This window comes from Petaurus breviceps, unplaced genomic scaffold (assembly GCF_028583685.1).
Source record: "Petaurus breviceps papuanus isolate PSGF00001 unplaced genomic scaffold, PetGlider_PUasm1.0 558, whole genome shotgun sequence".
Taxonomy (NCBI): domain Eukaryota; kingdom Metazoa; phylum Chordata; class Mammalia; order Diprotodontia; family Petauridae; genus Petaurus; species Petaurus breviceps.
This window is the reverse complement of record NW_027186376.1, coordinates 778,900-800,450: the sequence shown is the minus strand read 5'-3', so window position 1 is coordinate 800,450 and position 21,551 is coordinate 778,900. Positions and strand designations below refer to the sequence as shown.

Genomic DNA, 21,551 nt, shown 5'->3' with positions numbered 1-21,551 from the left:
AGTCATTTGAGGTCAAGGTCTGCAGACCACAAACTGTATGGGAGGCCTCAGTCATGGAGGGCTACCCTCTAGCTGGAAATCACATCAGTACCAGGTGAGGGTGAGATGAGTAGATCAAGGACCCAATAATCTCATTACACAGCAGAATGACAGAAATGTTCTCTGCCTAAGTGGGGATGGGGCACTACAGCTGGAAAAGCATGGGACTCTCCATTCATGGAGCAGGAAGGAGTTTCCTCCCAGTCTAGATGGGGGGAGGATGCCTTGTGCTTCCTGTCCATTGGAAAGGGAATTTCAAAATCAGCAGACAGAGCTACAGGCTGGGACTAGAAGAGGTTGCCCCAAAGATGCTCTGGTCGGAGGAACTTTAGAACACAGAATGTCAGAAGTGGGAAGGATGGAATGTCAGAGCCTGGAAGAACCTTAGAACAGGGAATGTCAGGGCTGGGAAGGGCCTGAGAACAGGGGATGTGAGAGCTGGAAGGGAGCTTAGAACAGGGGATGTCAGGGCTGTGAGGGGCCTGAGAACAGGGAATATTAGAGCTGTAAGGGACTTAAAATGGTTAGAACAAGGAATGTCAGAGCTGGGGATGGAGCAGAATGTTAGAGTTGCAAGGGACCAGTTCAACTCCCTCATTTCACAGATGGGAAAACTGAGGCTTAGAGATGGATTATGCTTTGCCCAATGTCACACTATATGTTAATGGTAGAGCCAAGACTCAAATCTGGTTCTCCTTGGCTCCTAATCTAGTATTCTCTCCTCTGTTCTGTTTTGGGAACAAGGAAAGCTCCCTCAGATCATTGAAAATGCCCCAAAGCAAGATCACTTCAAGCAGAGGTCAAGAATGACAATAATCTTGGCATGGATACTGCACTCTTGGAAGACCTGTAACTAGGGCAGGACAACCAGAGTTGGGACCAAGGATTCCAAAATTTAGAGGGTGCTTGATAGTCTTTGCAGTCTTTCCAGATCTAGAAACAACCAAGCTCAATACCTAGTTAGGAAGAATAATTAGTTAAAAGAGGAAGCTAGCATTTGGTGAGGTGACGCCTTCCAACTCCAGCTGGCCACGTCCTAGGTACCCAACCCCAGCTTCTCTAGAAGCTGCCATATCTCTTGCTTTCATGTTCCCCATTCTCACTCCCCAACTCAAGTCTTTATAAGACTTGACTTGAAGGCACATTCCATGCTATTTGCCCTACTTACAAGAACAGCTTATTTGGTTCTGACCACCTTCTCTCCCAACCCCATTCCCAATCTATTGCCTCATTCTCTTCTTACAACAACCCCGTGGGGTAGTCAGGGTAAGGCCAGATAGGACTGTGCTCCTGTGACACACAAAGAAAACAGGACCCAGAGAGGCCACATAACTGGCTCAAGGTCACACAGTATGTCACAGATGGAATCAGCACTTGAACTCAAGTCTCCAGAAGTCCTAGCCAAGTATCAATGGGTAGAAGGAGCTGCTTTGGCAACTGAGGAGTGCACAGTGGGCTCCCCCTTTACTCCAGACACAAGGCTTTCTGCCCTCCTATCCCATGGCCCTCCCCGACCGACCCTGCCAAAGAAGACACTCAGGTCCTCCAGCAGCTCCCAAGCTGCTGCCTAAGCCTGTGCCAGCCTGGGGTGGGGTGGGGTGGGGGAGTGGCCCCCTCCCCCCAGGACCCCTGCCCACGTGTTACCTCTTGCTGGTCATGATCACACCTCTCGCACACGGCCGGGGAGGAATAATGGTGGAACACGGAGCCTGACAGGTTATCGATGATCATTAACTCTCCTTCGAAGGAGTCCTTAATAATTAAAGAGACACTGTCCAGCCACAGGTTCTCCTGGGGGGGGACAAGAAGGAAGGGGGTGGGGAGGAGGAGGAGGGGAGAAATTACTGGAAGGAGTCAAAGTGGAACAGTGGTGCTTGGTGGGGATTTGGGGGAAGTGGGGGTGAGGGGCATGGCCTTCTAGGGCCTGGAGCAGTGCTGGAGATCACCTAGTCAAACCACCTCATTCTACAGAGGAGGAAACTGAGGCCCAGAGAGGGAAGGGGAATTGTCCTAGCCACACAGCTAGTAAGTAGGGGAGCCAGGATTTGAACCCATGTCATCTGTGGGTGCTCTTTCCTCTGCACCAGGCTGTATTTGCAAGTTTCGCCTACTCTTTGGAAAGAGGCCCGTGCCTCTAGTCTTGGGAGCCATATCATACCACTCTTGCCCTGCCAGACCTCCAGGCCCACATCAATCTATATCAAACCAGACCTGGCCTTCAAAGCCCAGGAATGCTCCCAAGGCCCCATCCATCTCCTTCCACGCAGCCAGCCAGCCTTCCTCACCAGGCGTGTTTGCCGGCCACCATGCCCCAGTCCTAGCCTCCGAGGCCTAACCCAATTCCACGGCCCACTGGGCACCTCGCCTTTGCCATTCCCATCCGCTCTGGGTCTCCGAGCTGGCCGTAGCCCAAACGCCGATCTCGGCTCAGCCAAGTCAGCACTGGTCAGCGAATCGGCACTCCCGCACCTCCATAGCAGGTCGCCCCCGGTCGGTAAGGGCTGCGCCCTCGGGAGTCCCCTACCTGTGCCGGGGAGTAACAGCGCATGCAGCGGCGCACTTCGGGCTCGGCGGGCGGCCCCCCGCCTCCCATCCCCGAACTGGCCGAACAGCCCCCGCCTTTGCTGGAGCCGGGGGAGCCCGAGCTCCGCGGGCAGAGGCCGTGGGCCATCTCCAGCTCGATCTCGGCGTCCATCTCGGCGTCCTCCTGGGCCTCCTTGTTGCTGTCGTCCAGATGCTTCATCAGCACGGCCACCACCACGTTGATGAGGACGAACTGGGCGGTGAGCACGAAGCTGACGAAGTAGAGCGGCGAGATGAACTGGAGATTGCTGAGGCAGCTCCGCTCGTCGTGGGTGCAGTCCCGCAGCGTGTCCTGGGTGGGCAGAGGAAGACAGCACTAGCCTCCGCGGCCCGGGAGCCCAAGGATGCCCTGCCCGCCATGGCCCGGTGAGTGGAGCCCCCGCGCCGGCGCCTCGAGCCTCACCCCGCACCCCACGCCCCGCGCCCGTGCCCCCCCGCCCCCGCCCCCCCCCCGTGCCCCCCCCCGTGCCCCCCCCCCCCCCCCCCCCCCCCCCCCCCCCCCCCCCCCCCCTCCCCGCACTTGGCACACCTTGGCCAAGGGCGCAGTGCATTCCATTGGGCTAGCTGGACCACACTCGTGTCATGACAGCAAGAACGGGGCCAGGGAGTTTCTAGCCTCCTCCTACCCACTTTAGGACATTTTTTTGTGGTTAGCCCTTCCTGGCTTGAGTCTGTCCAGCTCCTCATGGACCAGAAACCCAGAGTCGTGGAATTTTAGAGTGAAAAGGGACCTTGGAAGGCCAATGAATGCAACTTATATTTTACAGTGAAGACTGAGGCCTCAGAGGCACTGTGGGCTGCTAAGGTCACACAGCCTGAGTCTGTGGCAAAGCTGGCATTCACCTCCTCATAATGGGGGGGGGGCAGTTTGCATGCTATCTCCTCCGACTTGCTTCCAGTTGTGTTCCCCGTGGGTGTCCTGTGCCCCCACTGACCTCGCGGCACACTTTGTTTTTGTGTCCCCAACACGCTTACCATGTAATATGTGTCAGAGTTATAGGTGCTGCTGTCTCAACCACCTTCTAGGTGGAACCACTGAAGGGCATAGACCGTCTTACTTGTCTTTGTGTGGCCCTCAGAACCCGGCCCAGGCCTTCGTTCATAGCAGGTACTCAATAAATGTTTGCTGAATGGATGCATGAGTGAAGGAATGAATTCTCTTGCCATTGGCCCAGGACTCTCCACTAGAACACACTGCCTCCCCCAAGATATCACTAAGCAGGGTGTAGACAGGCAGGCAACTGGAGAGGACAGTGAAGGGAAGGCCTGCTGATGTGTTCAAGCCATTTCACAGGAGAGTCACTGATCCCAAGAAGCTGGGAATGCTCTGCTTGCTCATCTCTCTCTCTTCAAACCCTTGGCTTCTCTCCAGGCTCAGCCCAGGTACCACCTCCTACTGAGGGCCCTCTGTGTATCTCCACTGTTAGTGGTGCTCCCTGAAATTACTTTGTATTTATTTTGCCTTGATTTGTTGATGGCTGATCATTTCTCCAGGAGACTGGAAGTTTCTTGAGGGAAAGGAGTGTTATTTTTGCCTTTGTATCTCCAGTGTCTGGTACAGTGCCTACTATGTTTAATAAATGCCTGTTGAATTTAATTGCTGAAAATATGAAAATGGGACCCGACCTAACCTGAAATTCCTTTCATCACTTTGTTCTTCAACCTTTCCCCACCCCTAACCCTGGGAAAATCAGAAAGGAACATTGTTTCTCCCTTCATTCCTTTATCCATCCCTTCTTTCCCCATCAGTCCTTTCCTCCCTCTCTTCTTCTCCTTCTCCTTCTTCTTCTTCTTCTCCTCCTCCTCCTTCTTCTTCTTCTTCTCCTCCTTCTCCTTCTTCTTCATTTCTCTCTCTCTCTCTTTCTCTCTCATCTAATCTTGCTGCTCAGGGATTTTTTTTTGGCTTTCTTCCCTATATTCATTTATCCATTGATTAAACAAAAATTATTTATTTTTTTTCTTCCTTCCTTCCTCCCTTTATTTACCTCTCCTTCCCTCTTTCCTTCTTCCATTCTATCCATCCCTTCCTCTTTCCTCCCTTATTCTGTCCATACTTTCTTTCCTCTAGCTGTCCTGCTCTCCTTCTTTCCTCTGTTCAGCCCTTCCTTGCTCCATCTATCCTTTCCTCCTTTTCTCTATCCATTCCTTCCTTGCTCTTTCTATCCCCCCAGCCTTCCCTCCCCCTGGTCCCCATTTACCTTCATGATTCCGTTCCAGTTGTCCCCCGTGGAGACCTGGAAGAGTGTGAGGAAGGCCATGCCAAAGTTCTCAAAGGTGGCATGGCGGCTCATGCCCTCACAAGGATGTTCATCACTGCACACTAGGAAGGGAAGGAAAAGCGATGTTAGAAGGGCTTAGGATCCCAGATGCCTGCCTCCTCTGGCTCTGTGAGTGGCTTCCTTGCACTGGCCAGCTGGACATTCTAGGTGGCAAGGGCCCACTGTCAGGTGGGGACTGAAGCCCCCTCTCCTGCAAACCCTGCTCTGGCCAGTGGAGGCGCTCTGGGTAGGCTGGGGGAGGTTAGGCTGAGCTGCCATCCCTGCCTCCTGGGACTGTGGAGGAGAGTTCGCAACACAATGCCATCTACGGGGCCAGCCTCCTGCTCTCTGAAGTGTGTCTGGCACACTGCATGGCAGAATAAGCCTGGGCAGTAGAAAGGCTGGGGCTGGAGGCAGCAGATGTGGTGTTGATGACACTTCTGCCCCTCACTGATCATGTGTCCTTGGCTAAGCCCTTGAGCCTCTCTTGGGATGCTTCCTCTGCCCAAAAGAGAGAAGGCCACACTGCATGGCTCAAAGGCCCTTCTCATGAGAAACAGAGGAGTCTGATTATTTTATGGTGAATTAGGAATATACTGCCTTGGTAACATGAAAGCTGGCACCTTTGTAGGGATTCAAATCATAAGTGAAATCATAGGACTTTGAGCTTAGAGATTATACAGTTCAGCTGCCTCCCTTTACAGGCAAAGAAACTGCAGCCCAGATAAAGGAAGGGATTAGTCCAGTGTTGCACAGATAACAAGGAATGAAGCTGGGAGTCAAACTCAGGTCTTCTGAAGCCAAATCTAGAGCACCTGCGCACTCTCCTCCCTCCTCTCTCTCTCTCTGTCTCCTCTCTCTGTCTCTCTCTCTCTCTGTCTCTCTGTCTCTCTTTGTCTCTCTCTGTCTCTCTGTCTCTCTCTCTGTCTCTCTGTCTCTCTCTCTCTGTCTCTCTCTGTCTCTCTCTCTCTGTTTCTCTCTTCCTCTCTCTCTCTCTCTCTCTGTGTTTCTGTCTCTCCTTCCTTCCCTCTCCCTCTGTCTCTCTATATCCCTCCCCCGCCCCATCTCTCTCCTTCTCTCAAACATTTAAGACCACAGATATAGAGACAGCTAGGGCCTCAGTTCTGCTTTCTCATTTTACAGATGAGGAAACTGAGGTCCAAAGAAAGGAACTGCCTTGTCATGCACATAGCAAGTGGCAGTCACGTGGAGCTTTCTGCTGACACAGGGCTTTCTGTTTTTGAGTTAAGGTCACCTCTGGGGAAGCCCATTACATGGGCTCCATGCTATCACAGAGAGTATCTGAAGGTCTCATCAGCCTCAGATTTCCTAGAGGGTCCACAGGGACTCCTCTCACCCCCTGGCACAAAACGATGATGTTTCTCAACAATCCCAAACCATGAGAGGTCATCAGATCATAATAGCTGGAAGGCCCTGAGTGATCCCCCTCAGTTTACAGAGATCCCAAGAAGCCCAACAATGGCTGCCCTGGTGCCCAGTCAGGATCAGAGCCAGGGTTCCAGGCTGCCTCTCTGCGAGGGCACCTTGGGCAGGCTGCCTTGAGAGGGCAGGCCTCTATACTTGGCTCAGAAAGAAGGGGACAGTTCTTTCCCAGTCGGAGCCTTGGCCCATACACATGGCTAACCATGCAATGTCATGGGAAAACTGCCCTGCTGCCTACTTCCGCGCATCCTGCCCCTGCTTACCTAGCTTCCCAAAGAGCTCCACTCCCAGCGCAGCATAGATGAAGAAAAGAAGCATGAAGAGAAGGCCCAGGTTCCCCACCTGAAAGAGACACAGGCCCGTTGGGAAGGGCAATGGCAGCTGGCAGGCGGCAGGGCTGGCGGAGCTGCTGGGCTCCTCCGAGACAGCGGGTGCCCGCGGAGACCAAGCTCCATGGTTATCCTTTTGTCTCTCTCTCCCCATCCCCCAGAACAAAGCCTGATGGGGCAAATGTCTGTGGGTGGATGCTTGTAGAGTGGTGGCAAGGGCCGTTTCCTCCACTCTCTGGGTCAGCTCACTTTGGACAGGACCTGGGGTTTCACTGCACCACTGAGAACGCTTCCTCTGTGGTGTGGATCAGCACCCATTCCCCAACGTATTAAAGAACTCCCTGAGACCCCGAATGGCTGTTTCACCCAGGGTCACACAACTAAGATGCATCTAAGGTGGGTCATGAGGCAAACCCTTCCTGACTTCAAGGCCAGCTGCCCATCCATTGTGCCGTGTAAGGCCAGCCCCTTTCTGACCCCTCTCCTATATCTTCCTATGGTTCCCCTGCCTATCCCACAATCCAAAGCTTTGTACTGGTCCTTCTACAAAGGCCCCCCCCATCTTTCTCCTCTCTTCCGTTCTCATGGCTCCCACCATTATTTCTGCCTGAACAATGCCCCAACTGACATCTTTGGTCATGAGAACCATGGGGTCATAGGCCCAGAACTGGAAGGGACTTTTGAGGTCGTCTTGTCCAATACCCTAATTCCACACATGAGGAAACCAAGGCTTAGGCTGATTTAAAATGACTTGTCCAAGATTACACTGGGAGCAAAGGCCAGATCCAAGTATCCCTGGACCAACAGAAAGCATTTCTACACATTACTCCCCTCCTTAGGCACTGCAATCCAGTCATTGTGGCCTGCTCACTGTGTCTTACTCCATCTCTCGCCTCCATGCCTTGTATCCCCCCATTTCTATGGCCACCCACTAGACATTTCTACTCAGATATATCACGGTGTAATGGGGCAACCACAGGCTCTTCAATGCTCTGAGGGCAGTATATAAACTCTGACTGATCCTGCCAAGCAAGATGGCCCGACATTGGCAGTGTGTCTGTCAACCAAGGACCAGACCAGGTGAGTGGGGAGAGGTCCATCACCCCACTCAGAATAGCCAGCAGATGAAGAGCTGCTGTTTTTTAATGCTTTATTAACTTCTGATTTACATCATTCATTTCCACCAGATTTTGAGGAACAAATTTTCTCCCCATTTTTCCCCTACCCACTGCCCCAAAATAGCAGTCCCACAGGATATCCCCTCGTCCAATCTGCTCTCTCCCATATTTTCTCCCAGGCACTGAGGCATAGAGGTCCACTGCTTTTTTAAACCCCAGCACCTCATGAGACTGACCACACCCTGTAGACTAGACATCTGCCTGGTGTTTTGCATATTTTCTCCCTTGCTAGAAGGTGATCTCTCTGAGGACGGGGCCTGCCTTTTGCCTCTCTCTGTATTCCTACTGCTTAGCAAAATGACTGGCACGTAGTAGGAATTGTGAGATAGATAAGCTATCTGTGAAGAGAGCACCCATGGGTGAAGATCTCTTCCCCACCTGGCCCCTTCTTACCTTTCCATCTCAGCTCTAGGCCTTTGAATTGACCGCCCCCCACCCGAAGCTGGAATGCACTGCATAGAGTGGGAGCTTAATGAATATCTGTGGAATTAAATGGTCTAGCTAAGCAGTAGGGATACAAAGAGTAGCAAAGGACAGGGTGGGCAGTGTCAGAGGAGAGAAGGGGGAATATCCAAGAGATGCTGCAAAGGTGAACTCAGCAGCCGAGCAAGAGTGAGAGAAGGGAGGAAGCCGGGACGATGCCTAGGCCTGAGGGCCGGGAGGATGGTGCCGTTCTCTGCAGCAAAGGGGCGAGGGAGAAGGGGAGAGACAAGGAGTCAGCTCGGAACAGTGAGCTTAAGACATCTACTGGACAAGCAGTTTGAGATGCCTGGAAATCAGCTGGAGATACAGGATTGGAGGAGAGAAGAGAGTTGGGGGAGGGAAAGGGAGACTGGAGAATCTCAGGCATCAAGGTGTTCATGAAATCCACAGGTGCTGATTGGATCACCTAGTGGAGAAGTGTGGAGAAAGGGAGGCCAGGTCAGAACCCTGGGAGACACCTCTGATTAAAGGGCAGGATCTGGATGGGGATCAAGCAAAAGAGACAGAGGAGGAGGGGCCAGAGGCAGGAAGGGGGCCAGGAGAGAGGCCTGTCCTGAAAATCTAGAGAGAAGACAGGATCCAGGAGAGAGAGGGAGAGAGGGGGAGGGAGAAAAAGAGAGGGACAGAGAGGGAGAGAGGGGGGAGGGAGAGAGAGAATAGGGGAGAGAGGGGGGGTGTAAATATCGACAGCATTGAAAACTGCAGAGAAGTCAAGGAGAATGACTATTGAAAAAAGGTCATCAGATTTGCAATTAAGAGATTATTAGTAATTTTGGAGAGAGAAGTTTGAGTGGAATGATGAGGTAGGAAGCCAGATTGTGAGAGGTTCAAATACCTTGCCTAATGTGCTAAAAAAAAAAAGCTGGAAGGCAGATTTGTATTGGCCATAGAAGGGTCCCCTGACCTCTAGAAATGGCTGTTGGGCTCAGATGAGGGTGGTTCTGTGGCAGCTGAGGACATAGTGGATAGAACACTGGGGCCTGGCAGATACTCCCTGGCTGTGTGACCTTATCCCATCCTACCATTCAAAGTACTAAATTGTCTTATTGGGCAACTGGCCATGCTTTCAGGATAGGCCCAGCAAGAGACCACATGTCCTCTATCTCAGGACTAGCTGAGGTTAACGTGGGGAGGTTTCTCATCAGATTGGCCAAAAGGTGGAGAGATTTTTAGCCAAAGCAACTCATTAAAACTCTCCCCCAAGGTAGAGAAGGGTTGGAATCTGTGATGATGGAGGAAATAACTATCTCACTAAAATCACAAGATTCTTAACGCATTGAATTAACATTCTTAGCATCTACCTTTCCTCTGTTCTGATGAAACTGGCACTCATTATCACCCAGACATAACAGTGGCCCATAGAAAATCTAAGACACTTTTAATAGATAAGACCACACCAAATACGTGTACTCTCCAATCTCCATTTGGACTGAAAAACTCCCCAAATCCATAGACTTAAGAGAAAAAATCAAAACCATATGGGAGGCGCGGCTAGGTGGCACAGTGAATAGAGTACCAGCCCTGGAGTCAGGAGGACCTGAGTTCAAATCTGACCTCAGACACTTGATCACACTTACTAGCTGTGTGACCTTGGGCAAGTCACTCAACCCCCATTGCCCTGCCTTCCCCTTCCAAAAAGCAAAAAACAAAAACAAAAGCAAACAACCATATGGGAGCAAGATGAGATCTGGGTCATCCTCATCACCCTGTCTGCTAGGCAGAAAGCCTACACAAGATGAGTCTGTATCCCAATATTTTTATTCAATTACAAAAAATGATCACTTAGTCTACCTGAGCAGGAGTCTGAAAAACATTAAGCATAAAACAAAAAAGGAGGATAATGAACTTGTCCGAGGAATATTCCTATCTGAACTCCTTTGAAGATAAGATTACTACTACTACTACAATATTAAAAATATAAATAATAACATTATATAGAGCTTTAAGGTTTACAGGGTGCTTTATTAACATTGAGCTCATGTCATTTGCATGGCCACCATGGAAGGCAGGGATTATATATATTATCATCATTTTAAAGATGAGGAAACTGAGGAGGGAAAGGAATTGGCCAATGTGAATCCTGAATGAGATCCCTGAGAAGAGGGAGCTGTATGGAGGAATAACGCAGGCTGTTGGAACCTGAGGTTGTTAGCACTGCTAGGGAGGCAGAGCAGCTGAGCTGTGGGAACAGGAAGGCAGCTCAAAAACATCAACTTCTCTCCATGTTGGAAGCAGTACATAAAAGGCAGAGAAAAACCAGGCTTCTGGGCTGGCGCTCCTTATGTTGACTCTTATACTGTGGCTGTCAAAATGAGTTCAAACAGCTAAGCGTAGGCAGTAGGACGCAAACCCAGGTCTGTCCTGACTTTAAGCCCCGTTACTAAGTAAGAGACTTTTTATCCTCATTTCTCAGAAGGGGAAGCTAAGGCAGAGTGTGGGCCATTTTTATTTACCCTGGGCCACCCGGCCAGTCAGAGCTCAGACTCACACCATGTCGCGTGGCCCTGGGTCAGTGTTCTGGGGGGAAACGTGAAGTGCCGCCTTACCTGGGGGAGGGCCTGCACCACCGTGTCCAGCAGGGCTCGCATCCCAGTGGCCATCTTCAGCAGCTTCAGCACTGAGGGGAGAGCCAAACAACTGGTCAGGGGTCAAGAAGGCCAGGAGTGACAGGTAACTACCTGTATGCATGAGTTTGTGTGTGTAAATGCAAACAGGAAAGGGAAGCTGTGATCTGAAAGTCTGGGTGTAGGTAAGCTGTCTGCATGATTATAAGCACAGGATATGGAGAAAGGGATGGGCATGTATGTGAATGAGCCTGTGTGTGTGTGTGTGTATGTGTGTGTGTGTGCCAGTTCTTCCCACAGGATGCTCTCCACTCCTCTGTTCTCTCAGCCCCTTCCATGTCTGCTTTTTCCTCCTCATACGTTCCTCTCAAGGCTCCATAGCCTTCCCTCCTCCTCATTCATTATAGAACCATAGACTGAGAGCTAGAAATGACATTCAAGGTCATCTACTCCAACCCCTTCATTTTCCAAATGAGTAGCCAGACGCCCAGAGAGAATCACAGATCTGGAGAGAGCTGGGACCTCCAGGGTCCCCCCACCTCATTTTAGAGATGAGAAAACTACCACCCATGGGTGTGAAATGACTTGTCTAGAGTCACATATTCTTTGCCATTCTCTCCATTCACACCCTGTCCTAATCCTGCTCCCTTTTTCTATGGCTCTCCCTTCCCTCCCACCTCCCCCAGCCACAGTACATTGGAGCCTTGGCCAAGTTCAGAAAAAAAAAATCACCTTCCTCTCTTAACCCCTACAAAGACCACAAAGGGATGTTCTAACTCCCCAGCCCCAATAGAAGCGGGGCTCTGCAGCCAGGTGGGCCTTCAGTCTATCTCCTCTCCCATGCTCAGGGCTATGGGTGTAGTTCAGGAACTCTGTGGGGGCCTCTGAGTATATCTGAGGGGGGCTCCCTGAGAAGCATCCTCCAGCCACCTTCAAGCCCCTCCCGGTACCAGCACTCCCAAACCAATGCCCCTCCCTGCACCTCCTTACCTCGGGCTATACGAAGCACCCTCATGATGCGGATGATGGTGGGATTGATGGGCAGGGCGGCATTGATCTCAATCTCCTCCAGGGTGATGCCCATGACTGAGAGGAGCACAATGGCCAGGTCCAGTTGGTTCCACCTGAATGCCCAGGACAGAAGGTGGGGACATAGGAGCATAGACTCAGATCCCCAGCAGTGAGGCCGAGGCAGGCATAGTTCTCACTGACCTCTAGGGGGATTTGCTTTGGGATGGGATGACTTGGGGAGAGGAGAGGGGAAGGGGCCCCCAACCTCCTGATGCCTCTGGGTTCAGAAGAGTCCCCAGAGAGTGTCTGGCTCTAATCGTCCCTAAGCAGCCATTCAGAATGTCAGAATCCCAGAACACAGAGTTGGAGGCAGATGAAACCTTATGGGTCAAGTCATTTCTAAGGGTCATGAATTTAAAACCATCCACTTACTTCACTGAATCATAGATCTAGGGACTATCTAGTCCAAATGCCCACGAGGAAAGAGATTAAATAATGATGGTGGTTGTGTCAGAGTTAGGATTTGAACCCAGGTCCTAGGACTCTTTCCTCTGCTCCATCATAGGATACAACCTTAGAGATCATTGAGTCCAAATGCCTTCATTTTGCAGGTGAGGAAACTGAGGCCCAATGAGGGGAAGGAGCTTGGTCATGACCACCCAACTACTATGCCCTGAGTCATAACTCAAACCCGGGGCTCCTGACTCCCGAGCCCAGAAGTCCTTGTATGTGCTGTAGCACATAACTTTTGGGCATTCCCTACATGTGACTGATTTGCTTATGATGATCTCATTGAAGGGGTGTCTTCTATATCCTGGGATAGCCCATTCTACCTTGGGACAACTATCCCTATAAGTGAGCCGTTTCCTCTTATATCAAGCTGAGACCCCCTGAGGTTTTCCATTCCCCTCACACTTTGTTCTTGGGCCAAGAGAATGGGTCTGATCCCTCTTCCTCATAACAACCAGTGACCAGACACTACACCATAGCCCCTCTCACCCTGACTTTCAATTCCATTTTGGAAAAGGTTGAGTTTGAGGCATTGATGGAGAATCCAGCAGCAAACTGAGAGTAAGGACTGGAATTCCAAGAAGAGATGGGGGTGGGTGGGGTTGTGAGGTCTCTAACAAAGGGTCATCCAGCTTCCATCAAAAAACTCCCAGGAGGAGTAACATGTCCAGCTTGTTTTTGGACAGCTTTGATCTTTAGGGAGTTTTTCTTTATGCTGGCCTCAAACTACCTCTACACAACTTTTACATGACTCATTCTTCCTTGTTCTACCCTCTGGGGTCATGATCAACAAAGCTGAAGCTTCGTTCACATGACAGCATCTCAAATTCTTGAAGACAACTGTGACATCTCCGTTTGCTCTCTTCCAGGTTAATATTCCAGATTCCTTTAGGCCTCATATGGCATGGACTCAGGGCCCCAACTAACTTCTCCAGCTCATCGATACCCTTTTTTCTGCTGTAGAGCCCAGAATGAACTGTAATGTTCTAGATGTGGACTGACCAAGGCAGAGAACACCCTCTACCTGGGGTTCTTTTAAAGGGTCCTCGTAGGTTATGATTTCCAGTCCTTCACCATGCTCTGGACACGTTCCTATTTGTCACATCATTCCTAAAACATGGCGTTGTCCAACCAGCACCAAGCAGAAGAAGACTGTCCTCTTATTCCTGAGTAGTCCGGCAGATGAGAGCAAAAGTCCAGTCAGCATCCAAGGCCCTGGACACCAGCCATCCTCTCTCTCCCATCAGTGACCTAATCCCTGGACCACTGCACTGGCAAAGGCTGGAAGCCTCAAGGAAGGGGTGACTTCTAGCTGGGTGAGTTCCACAAATGGTGAGTACAAATTCATAATGAAGTAGGAAGAGTCTGGGTTCAAATCCTGGGTCTGCCACTTTCTCTCGGTGTGACTGACCTAGCTTTCTAGGCCTCAGGATCTTCTCTATAATCTGAGTGGTTACACCAGACGGCCTCTAAGACCCCCTTCCGGCTCTGGAGCTGTGGTCCTGTCACTTAACCTCCCTGGGCCTCAGTTTCCTTCTCTGTAAAATGAACAAGTTGGACCAGGCGGCCCTCAAGGTGCCCTCAAGCTTGAAATCTCTATCCTCTGATCTCGAGTCAGACTGGATTTGCCATCAAAGGCAAATCATGAGGCTAAGAAAGAGCTAAGGTAGCAAGGACAGTGCCCTGGAAAGCACCCAGGGCTGGCTGTCAGAAGGCCTGGCTTAACTCATTGGGTGACTTTGGGGAGAGGTCCAGGCAGAGTGAAATGAGAAGCTGAGGAGAGAGAGGTTGCCTTTGGCTTTAGGCAAATCAGGAAAGGCTTCCTGGAGGCGGCGTCAAAATAAATGACCAAAGTCCATATCGTATTTTGAAATACAAAGCACTTTCCATGTATTATCTCACTTAAGCCTCATAATATCCCTGGTATGACAGGTATTATTAGTCCCATTGTACAGATTAGAAAACTGATACTCAAGGGGAAATGACTTGCCCAGGATCACACAAGTGTTGGAGATGGGGTTTGAACCTGGATCTTGCTGGCTCTAGGACCAGCACTCTATGCACCAGGCATAGTGCCTGAGCCGGACTTGCAAGCAAAGGAGTGCATTCTATAGAGAGAGGTTATGACATTTGTATGAGGGACGGTGCCGTCAGTCATCCTCTGGCCCCATGGGGAGCTCTAAGGAGGAGGAAGAGAGAATGAGGTTACCCTCACACCTGGTCACAACTCCTAGAACCACACCCCATGACATTGTAAATGCCCCTGGTGCTTCCTCATCCCAAGTCCCCATGGTGGGAAGGTGGGCACTCACCTGTCTTTGAAGAAGCGTCTCAGCCCAAATGCTACCAGCTTCAACATGGCTTCCAGCACAAAGACTGTGGTAAACATGTAGTTGCAGTATTTGAGGGCGATCTCTAAGGACTGTGGGGTGAGAAAAAGAGTCATGAGTCATCTCACAGACCTGTCTTCCTCTGAATTGGCCAAGGAGGGCACTGGAAGGGAGAAAGGGACTGGCCAATGGCTCACCCCTGGCCCTGTCAGACATGTGGATCTTGAATGAGACTCCCTACAAGAGGGAGCTGCACAAAGATCTAACATGGGCTCTCTGCTCCTGGGGCTGTTAGCACCATCAGGCAGGCAGGGCAGCTGAGCTGGGAACAGGAAGGCAACCCAAACAAGCTTTTCTCCAGAGATCAGGTTTCTGGACTGGTGTTTCTTAAACTGGTCCTTATCTATGGTTTTTAAGATGAGTTTACTGACAAGAGGAAATGCAAGAGAGACAGGTGGCACTTCTTTAAGCCAGGGCAATGTAATTCCAGGGAGTTTGGTCCCCCTGTGATGCTTTCCCTGGGCATTCACATTTGCATCTCTTATGATATATGTGTGTCCTTAGGAAAGTCTTGTGTGTTGGGCTGAGCTGTAAGCTACTTGAGGTCTTAGACACAGGGGATTGTCACAAAGCCCACCCTCTTATTTGACAATCCTTGTTGGTCCCTTCCCTATTCTCTTCATAAGAGGTATGAGTCCATGACCAGGGATGCTTCAGAATTAGATCAAAGGTGGAGACACTGGGGGCTGAAGAGAGGGCTGTGCATATGGACTAAGTTTGCGCGAAGTCACTGTTAGCTGGACTACTGGGCTTCCTTTGAATCCCGACTGAAGTCCCTTCTGCAGAGAGTCTTCCCCAACACGTTAGTTCCCTGCTTTCCCTCTTTAATCATCCCATATGTAGTGTGCTTTGTTATGTCTGTGGGCACGTTGGATCCCCCATTAGACTAGAAGCTCCTCAAGGGCAGGGCCTGTCTTTTGCCTTTTGTATCCTCGGTGCTTAGCACAGTGCCTGGCATGTAGCAGGCCTTTAACAGATGTTGCTTGAGTGATATTTAGGGCTTATCACGGCCTTGATCACTTTTCTCTGCACCTCTTCTGTTTCTATTTTTCCATCTATTTCTCTTTCTTCTTTCTCTCTCTCTTTCCCCTCCTTTTCCTTGCCTCTCCTCCCTTCCTTTTACACCCTCCTTCTCTCTCTTTCTTCTTCCTTTCCCCCTCAACTCCTTCCTTTCCCTCTCCCTTCCTCTCCCCCCCCTCTCCCTCCCTCCATCTCATCCTCTCTTTCTTATTTAAGGCTGTTTGGTTACTATTTTTCCCCATCACACAGACAATCTCCAGAATACAAGTGCTACAGCCTCAGTAGAGGGTCAAAGGGCAACATTCAATCCATGTTTATTTGGTGGGAAGGGAAAATTAGCTCCTGAAGGACCTTCTTTTTCTTGAGAGTTTCTCTAGTGATGCCTCCCCGAAGGCCTTTAGGCCCTTCCTGCTTCCTGCCCTCTGTCCTGGCTACGGCGCCGCCTGTCTGCCCTTTGAAGGATGATGACAGCTCTGCTTGCCCATGCCAGCTCAGCCTGAGGCTTGGTTCTCCACCCAGAGCCAGCCTTGCCTATCACCCTCTCCCCCCTCACTCCCTGCCCAATCAGACCTCCATCCCCCTGGCTATGTTGGGGTGCTCATTAGCAGGGTGAGCGTGGCACATTTGGAGACATCACTAACCCCTGAGGTTAATGTCAAGAAAGGACACTTCACATCCTTGCCAGAGACAGACTCCTGGGCTGGCCAGGCATGAGAAGAACCGCTGGGGCATTTCTGATCTTATTATCTAGACAAAAAAATAAACAATAAACCCTGAAAAACCTCTCATGGACAACTACAGTCTGTTTATAGATTGATAATGGCTAACTGCCCATCCCTTCCCCAGCAAGTCATGAGAAATATCCAGGGAAACCCACAGGGGATAGGAAGGGGAGTGGGGTGAGAAGTGAGATAAGGGTCCCATCAGTCCCTTCTTCCTTATCTCACGGACCCTTCGCAGGTGTCGTTTCAGCCAAACTGAATTCCTCCCATTTCCCTGACCGTGCCCTCTCCCGACTATGGGCAGAATCTGTCTGCCATGCCTCCACCTTCACCTCCTTCTATCTTCCCTCTTGGCCCAAGTCACCACCGCCATCTCTGTGAAGCCTCCCTAGATGCCAATCCCTCTGCTCAGATCCATTCTCATTATGTTGTCTTTGTGTGTCCTGGATCCTCCCAGGAAGGTGTAAACCACATTCCCCTGGTCTGTGGCCTATCTGGGATGTAGCATGGCTCTCCATCCCCTGTGCTTCTTTCTTACCCTATCCCCTCACATCTTCTAACTCCAAGTCAGGGTCTTTCCGATGTACTCCACTGAGACCAAAACCTGGGATGAGCTTGGAGGTAACCGTGGAAAGGGCGTCTAGTCTCAAGTCAGTTGGCCTGGGCTCAAATCCTACTTCTTCTGATTATGTACTTAAGGGAACGTCGGCAGGTTATTTCACTGTAAAATGAGGGGGTTAGACCAGGATACCTCAGAAGTCTGTTCCAGCTCGAGAGGATCTGGATTCACATTCCTCCTCTGACACTGACCACTCCCTCTGTGATCTTGGATAAGTCCCTTCCTCTGTCTGGGCCTCAGTTTTCTCTGTAAAATAAGGGGTCCTTTGGGGTCTCCTCTTTCTCTACATCTGGGCTCATATGATCCTGTTTCTGCCTCTCATCTCAATCTTTTGAAGTTTATCCCTTCCTTAAAACCTCATGGGTAGAAAGTGTTACATAAACACCACATGTGGGATTTGAACTCAGGTTCTTAGACTCCAAAGCCAGCCAGTACACTTGTCATTGTGCTGTGTTCCCTCTCCTACAACCAAAGAGATGGAGAGCTCTGACCAGAGAAACTAAGATGGAGGTGGGTCAGGGTACTGGGGGTCCACTCACCATGGGCTGGTTGTAGTGTTCCAGGGACATGGTCACGACATTGAGGCAGATGATGAAGGTGATGAAGATATCCAGGTAGTGACTGGTACAGACAGAATGAATAAGGAGCCGGGTAGGGCAGTACGTAGCATAATATGGGAGCCGCTGGGCTTCTGCAGAGGCAAAGGGGAGGGGACCCAGCCCAGACCAGCATAGGGCAGGAGAGAGAGGGGAGGTAGGAGGCACGAGGAGGGGAGGAAGCAGGGGAGCCAAAGGTTAGGGGGACAGGACATGGGGAACCAGGAGGGATGGTGGAAAAGGGATCAAGGAAATTAAAAAAAAAAACAGAGAGGAAGAAAGAGGAGGGAGGGATCAGAAGAAGGAATAAAAGACAGTTAGTGAATCCAGGACAATCTGTGGAGATGAATCAGAACATGCCTCAATGAACTAAGACCATGAATGAGAAGACAAGCTCAGAGGAGGGACCAGAAACAGGCAGGAAATGGAGATCCCCTGTCTTGGGCTGGAGGTGGGAGAGGAGAGGAAGACAATGGAAGGACCAGGCCAAATCTACCCCCTCTCCTTGACTTAGTGAAGGAAGCTGGGCTGGCCTTCCAAGTGGAGATGGACTCCAGAGCCAGAGTCCAAAGCCTGAGTGAGCATTAGAAAGCCTGGGCAGAGAGACTCAAGGAAAACTGGAATGTGGTTTTCCCATTCATCAGGAAATGCCTCCCTTTCAACCCGAAGGTCGATGGCCAGTATGTTAAGACTTCTATCTCTCTCCATTTTCACTTGTGTACAAGCAAAATTGGGCAAGGATTCTATCCAAGAGTAGAGATTATGTTGGTAAGAACCAACGCCATTGGGGTTCCTCAGCACTTTAGGCATCCCATGCAAGATTAGATTTAGAACAGAGGGAAACCAAGATGGCCCCCAGGCACTCTAGGTATTTAATAAAGCTTGTTGAACTTAATAGATTGGTTTACACAAGCCCATCCTGTCCTCCCTACCTCCACAGTCCAGGTTAGGGGTCGGGGCAAAATGGATGAAACTTTGGGGAATGGGGGAGGTGGGAGGAGTAGAGAACAGGAGAAGGTTTTGCTGAGAAAACCTCAGCCTACGAACCCAACGCACACTTAGGCTGGGCCTTACTCCTTCGCTTCTTCTCCAGCCGCCGGAGTCGCTTCTCCTCCCGCCGACGTGCTTCCTCTGCTTCCTGGTGCTGCCGGCACTTGTGGAAATTCTCCACCACCACCCCCACAAACATGTTAAGGACGAAGAAGCTGACAATAAGCAGGAAGGAGATGAAGTACAGCAACATCCAAGGATTGTGGTTGGTTACAGGCTGGAAAAAGAGAAGTTAGAAATCAGAGTTAGACCATCATCTTCCACCACATTCCACAACAACCACTAAATGGACATGTGGCTTAAATAAAGAGTCACACCATTAAAAAAATCAAGGAAAATGGGAGAAGGTATCTTCCAGACCTATAGGAAGTGGGAAATTGTTAACCAAGACAATTTGGACTGCATAAAAGGAAACAATTTTTGTGCAAACAAAATCAATGCAGCCAGGATTAAAAGGGAAGCAGTCAAGTGGGAAAACAAATCAAATATCTCTGATAAGATCCAAGATATGTAGATAATTTACAAAAAAATATGACCAAGAATTTTTACCCAATAAATATATAGCTAAAAGTTGTGAACTTAAAGTTTTCAGAAGAGAAATCATGCAAACTATTAAAAAAATGATAAAAAATAATTTGGAAAAAATGCTCTAAATGGAAAAAGACCATCCAGACTGTCATAGTGACTAAGAGGTTCACTTACTAAATGTGCCCAAGACTATAAAATCTTAGAATAAACCTCAGAAGTTAAAAGAAACTTTTTTCTTTCCTTTTCCAAACTTTTCTTGGTAGGGAATGTGTCAATATCCTAAGGAGAGTGTGGCTGCTTTGGGGAGAGTAAGGTGGACAGAGAAGCAAGATAAGGAAAAGAGGTGGGTAATAACAGTATGTGCCAGCCAGGCTGTTCTGTGTCCTGCTTCCTCTTCCCCAAATCTTGCCTCCAAACCTTAACTTACTCTGTCCCTGGGATTCCTTTTGCCTCTTTTCCACCTATCCAAATCCTCAACCTGCTCAAGTCCTCCATGAAGCCTGGCCTGGCAACCCCAGCCGACAATGAGCATTCTCTGACAAGGGCATTGTAATGAGAATGTAAATTATTAAGATCTTCCCTGCCGCCCCCCCAAAAAAAGATCTTCCCTGCCCCTAGGCTAAAGTGTGCCTGGGGTGGGAGGCTTGTTTTTCAGTAGATACTTTTTGATTGGCCAGTGGGTCCAGAAGGTTGTTACATTCTCTGAGCCAGGAGAAGGCTATAAAAACCCTGATTTGAGGCTTTGTTTTGGGGCTCATTTTGAGAAGTGTTCTGTGATTTGATCAGATGAGACTCTGGGGAGCCGTTGTTGAGAGCCCCCCCCCCGGCTTTGAAAAACCCAGATGTTGATTTGGTTTGGATGTAATGGTTGGACAGTTTGGAAACCTGTCTACTTGATCTGTTTTTCCGTCTTGATAATTCTGTCTGTATACTCTGAAGTTCAGAGTGCTGACCTTTTTCCCCTGAACTAGGTAAATGATATATATTTGACTGATTAAAGTAAGCTTGTTAACCCATTTTGAGTTGCTTTCCTCTATCAAAGCAGATCCAAGAACCTGTGTTGGCAGCCACCCTGGGGACGCTGGGGTGCTTGCTGCTGCAGGCATCTAGGAAAGTTTTGTGGGAGGTCAGGAGAGTACCTCAACTCTAAACATTCAATGGCCTCCATTTCCCTTAATGCCCTACTTTAGTGTTGTCCTTTGGGAGCCCACCCAGTCCTTTCTTGAACTCAATTAGGCTTTTTACTTATTTCCCACCTTTCAGGGCCAGAATCAATCAATCAATCAATCAATAAGAATTTATTAAGAGGCTTCTCTGTGCCTGGAACTGGGTTAGGAATACAATGACAAAAATTAGGCAGTCTTTGCCCTCAGGAAGCTTCCATTCTATTGGGGAAGACAACATGTACATATATAAATATGAATTAATTGGGAACAAGGGAGACCCTAGCTGTCAGGGAGGGTGTTGGGTGGGAGGGATCTGGAAGGGTCTCATGTGGAAGGTGATACTTCAGTTGAGTTTTGAGATAAACTAGTGATTCTAAGAGACAGAAGAGGAAGTGCATTGCAGATGAAGGAAAGGGCAATTGGTACAAAGGCACAGAAGAGGGAAATGGAAGAATCCACTGCTCAGGTTCACCTATGGGGTCACTGAACCACCCAGCTGCCTCTACTCTAGGTACTAAAAAGACAACAGAGAGAAGGCAAAACTACTCAACACTTGTGCTTCTTGTTTGTTTATTTGTTGACCAAGGAGAAAGATATTTGTACTAAGAAGTCATAGATGGTTAACAGGCAATCGAAATTCAGATGACAAGGCAGACTGTATCCCAGGATGCCACACTGGCATGTGTGGATTCTGGGATGACATTGGGGACCTCTGGAAATATCATAGAAGACACGAGAGAAAATGCAGGACTAGAAAAAGAAAACTGTCCAGAATTTTCAAAGGAGAAGATTTTCCAAACCAAAGGGTGACGAGCTTGACTTCAGTTTCTGGCAGAACCTAGTGCATACTCTTAAAAAGATGAAATGAGAACACAGACTGTTCTCACTTTACGTAAATTCACATTATGCAAATTTGACTTTAAAGAATTCTGGAAGAAATTTGCATTCGAAAAAATCCACCTATTTACCTATAAACTTTACTGTATAGTCAGTCTCTCTGTCTATCTCTCTCTTCCTCTCTCTCTCTCTCTCTCTCTCTCTCTCTCTCTCTCTCTCTCTCTC

General features: G+C 49.5%; 1 protein-coding gene across 1 annotated transcript in view; it reads right to left on the bottom strand.

The window, feature by feature from the left end:
- Positions 1–21,551, bottom strand: part of CACNA1I (calcium voltage-gated channel subunit alpha1 I) — a 151,904-nt gene that overhangs the window by 11,884 nt on the left and 118,469 nt on the right. The window contains exons 23-31 of the mRNA XM_069102856.1: positions 18,820–19,012; positions 17,689–17,840; positions 14,711–14,820; positions 11,868–12,001; positions 10,860–10,930; positions 6,587–6,665; positions 4,821–4,942; positions 2,564–2,914; positions 1,684–1,830 (exon numbers count right to left, since the gene is read on the bottom strand). Coding sequence (XP_068958957.1) covers positions 1,684–1,830; positions 2,564–2,914; positions 4,821–4,942; positions 6,587–6,665; positions 10,860–10,930; positions 11,868–12,001; positions 14,711–14,820; positions 17,689–17,840; positions 18,820–19,012 — 1,359 coding nt within the window. The remainder of the gene's footprint in view (positions 1–1,683; positions 1,831–2,563; positions 2,915–4,820; positions 4,943–6,586; positions 6,666–10,859; positions 10,931–11,867; positions 12,002–14,710; positions 14,821–17,688; positions 17,841–18,819; positions 19,013–21,551) is intronic.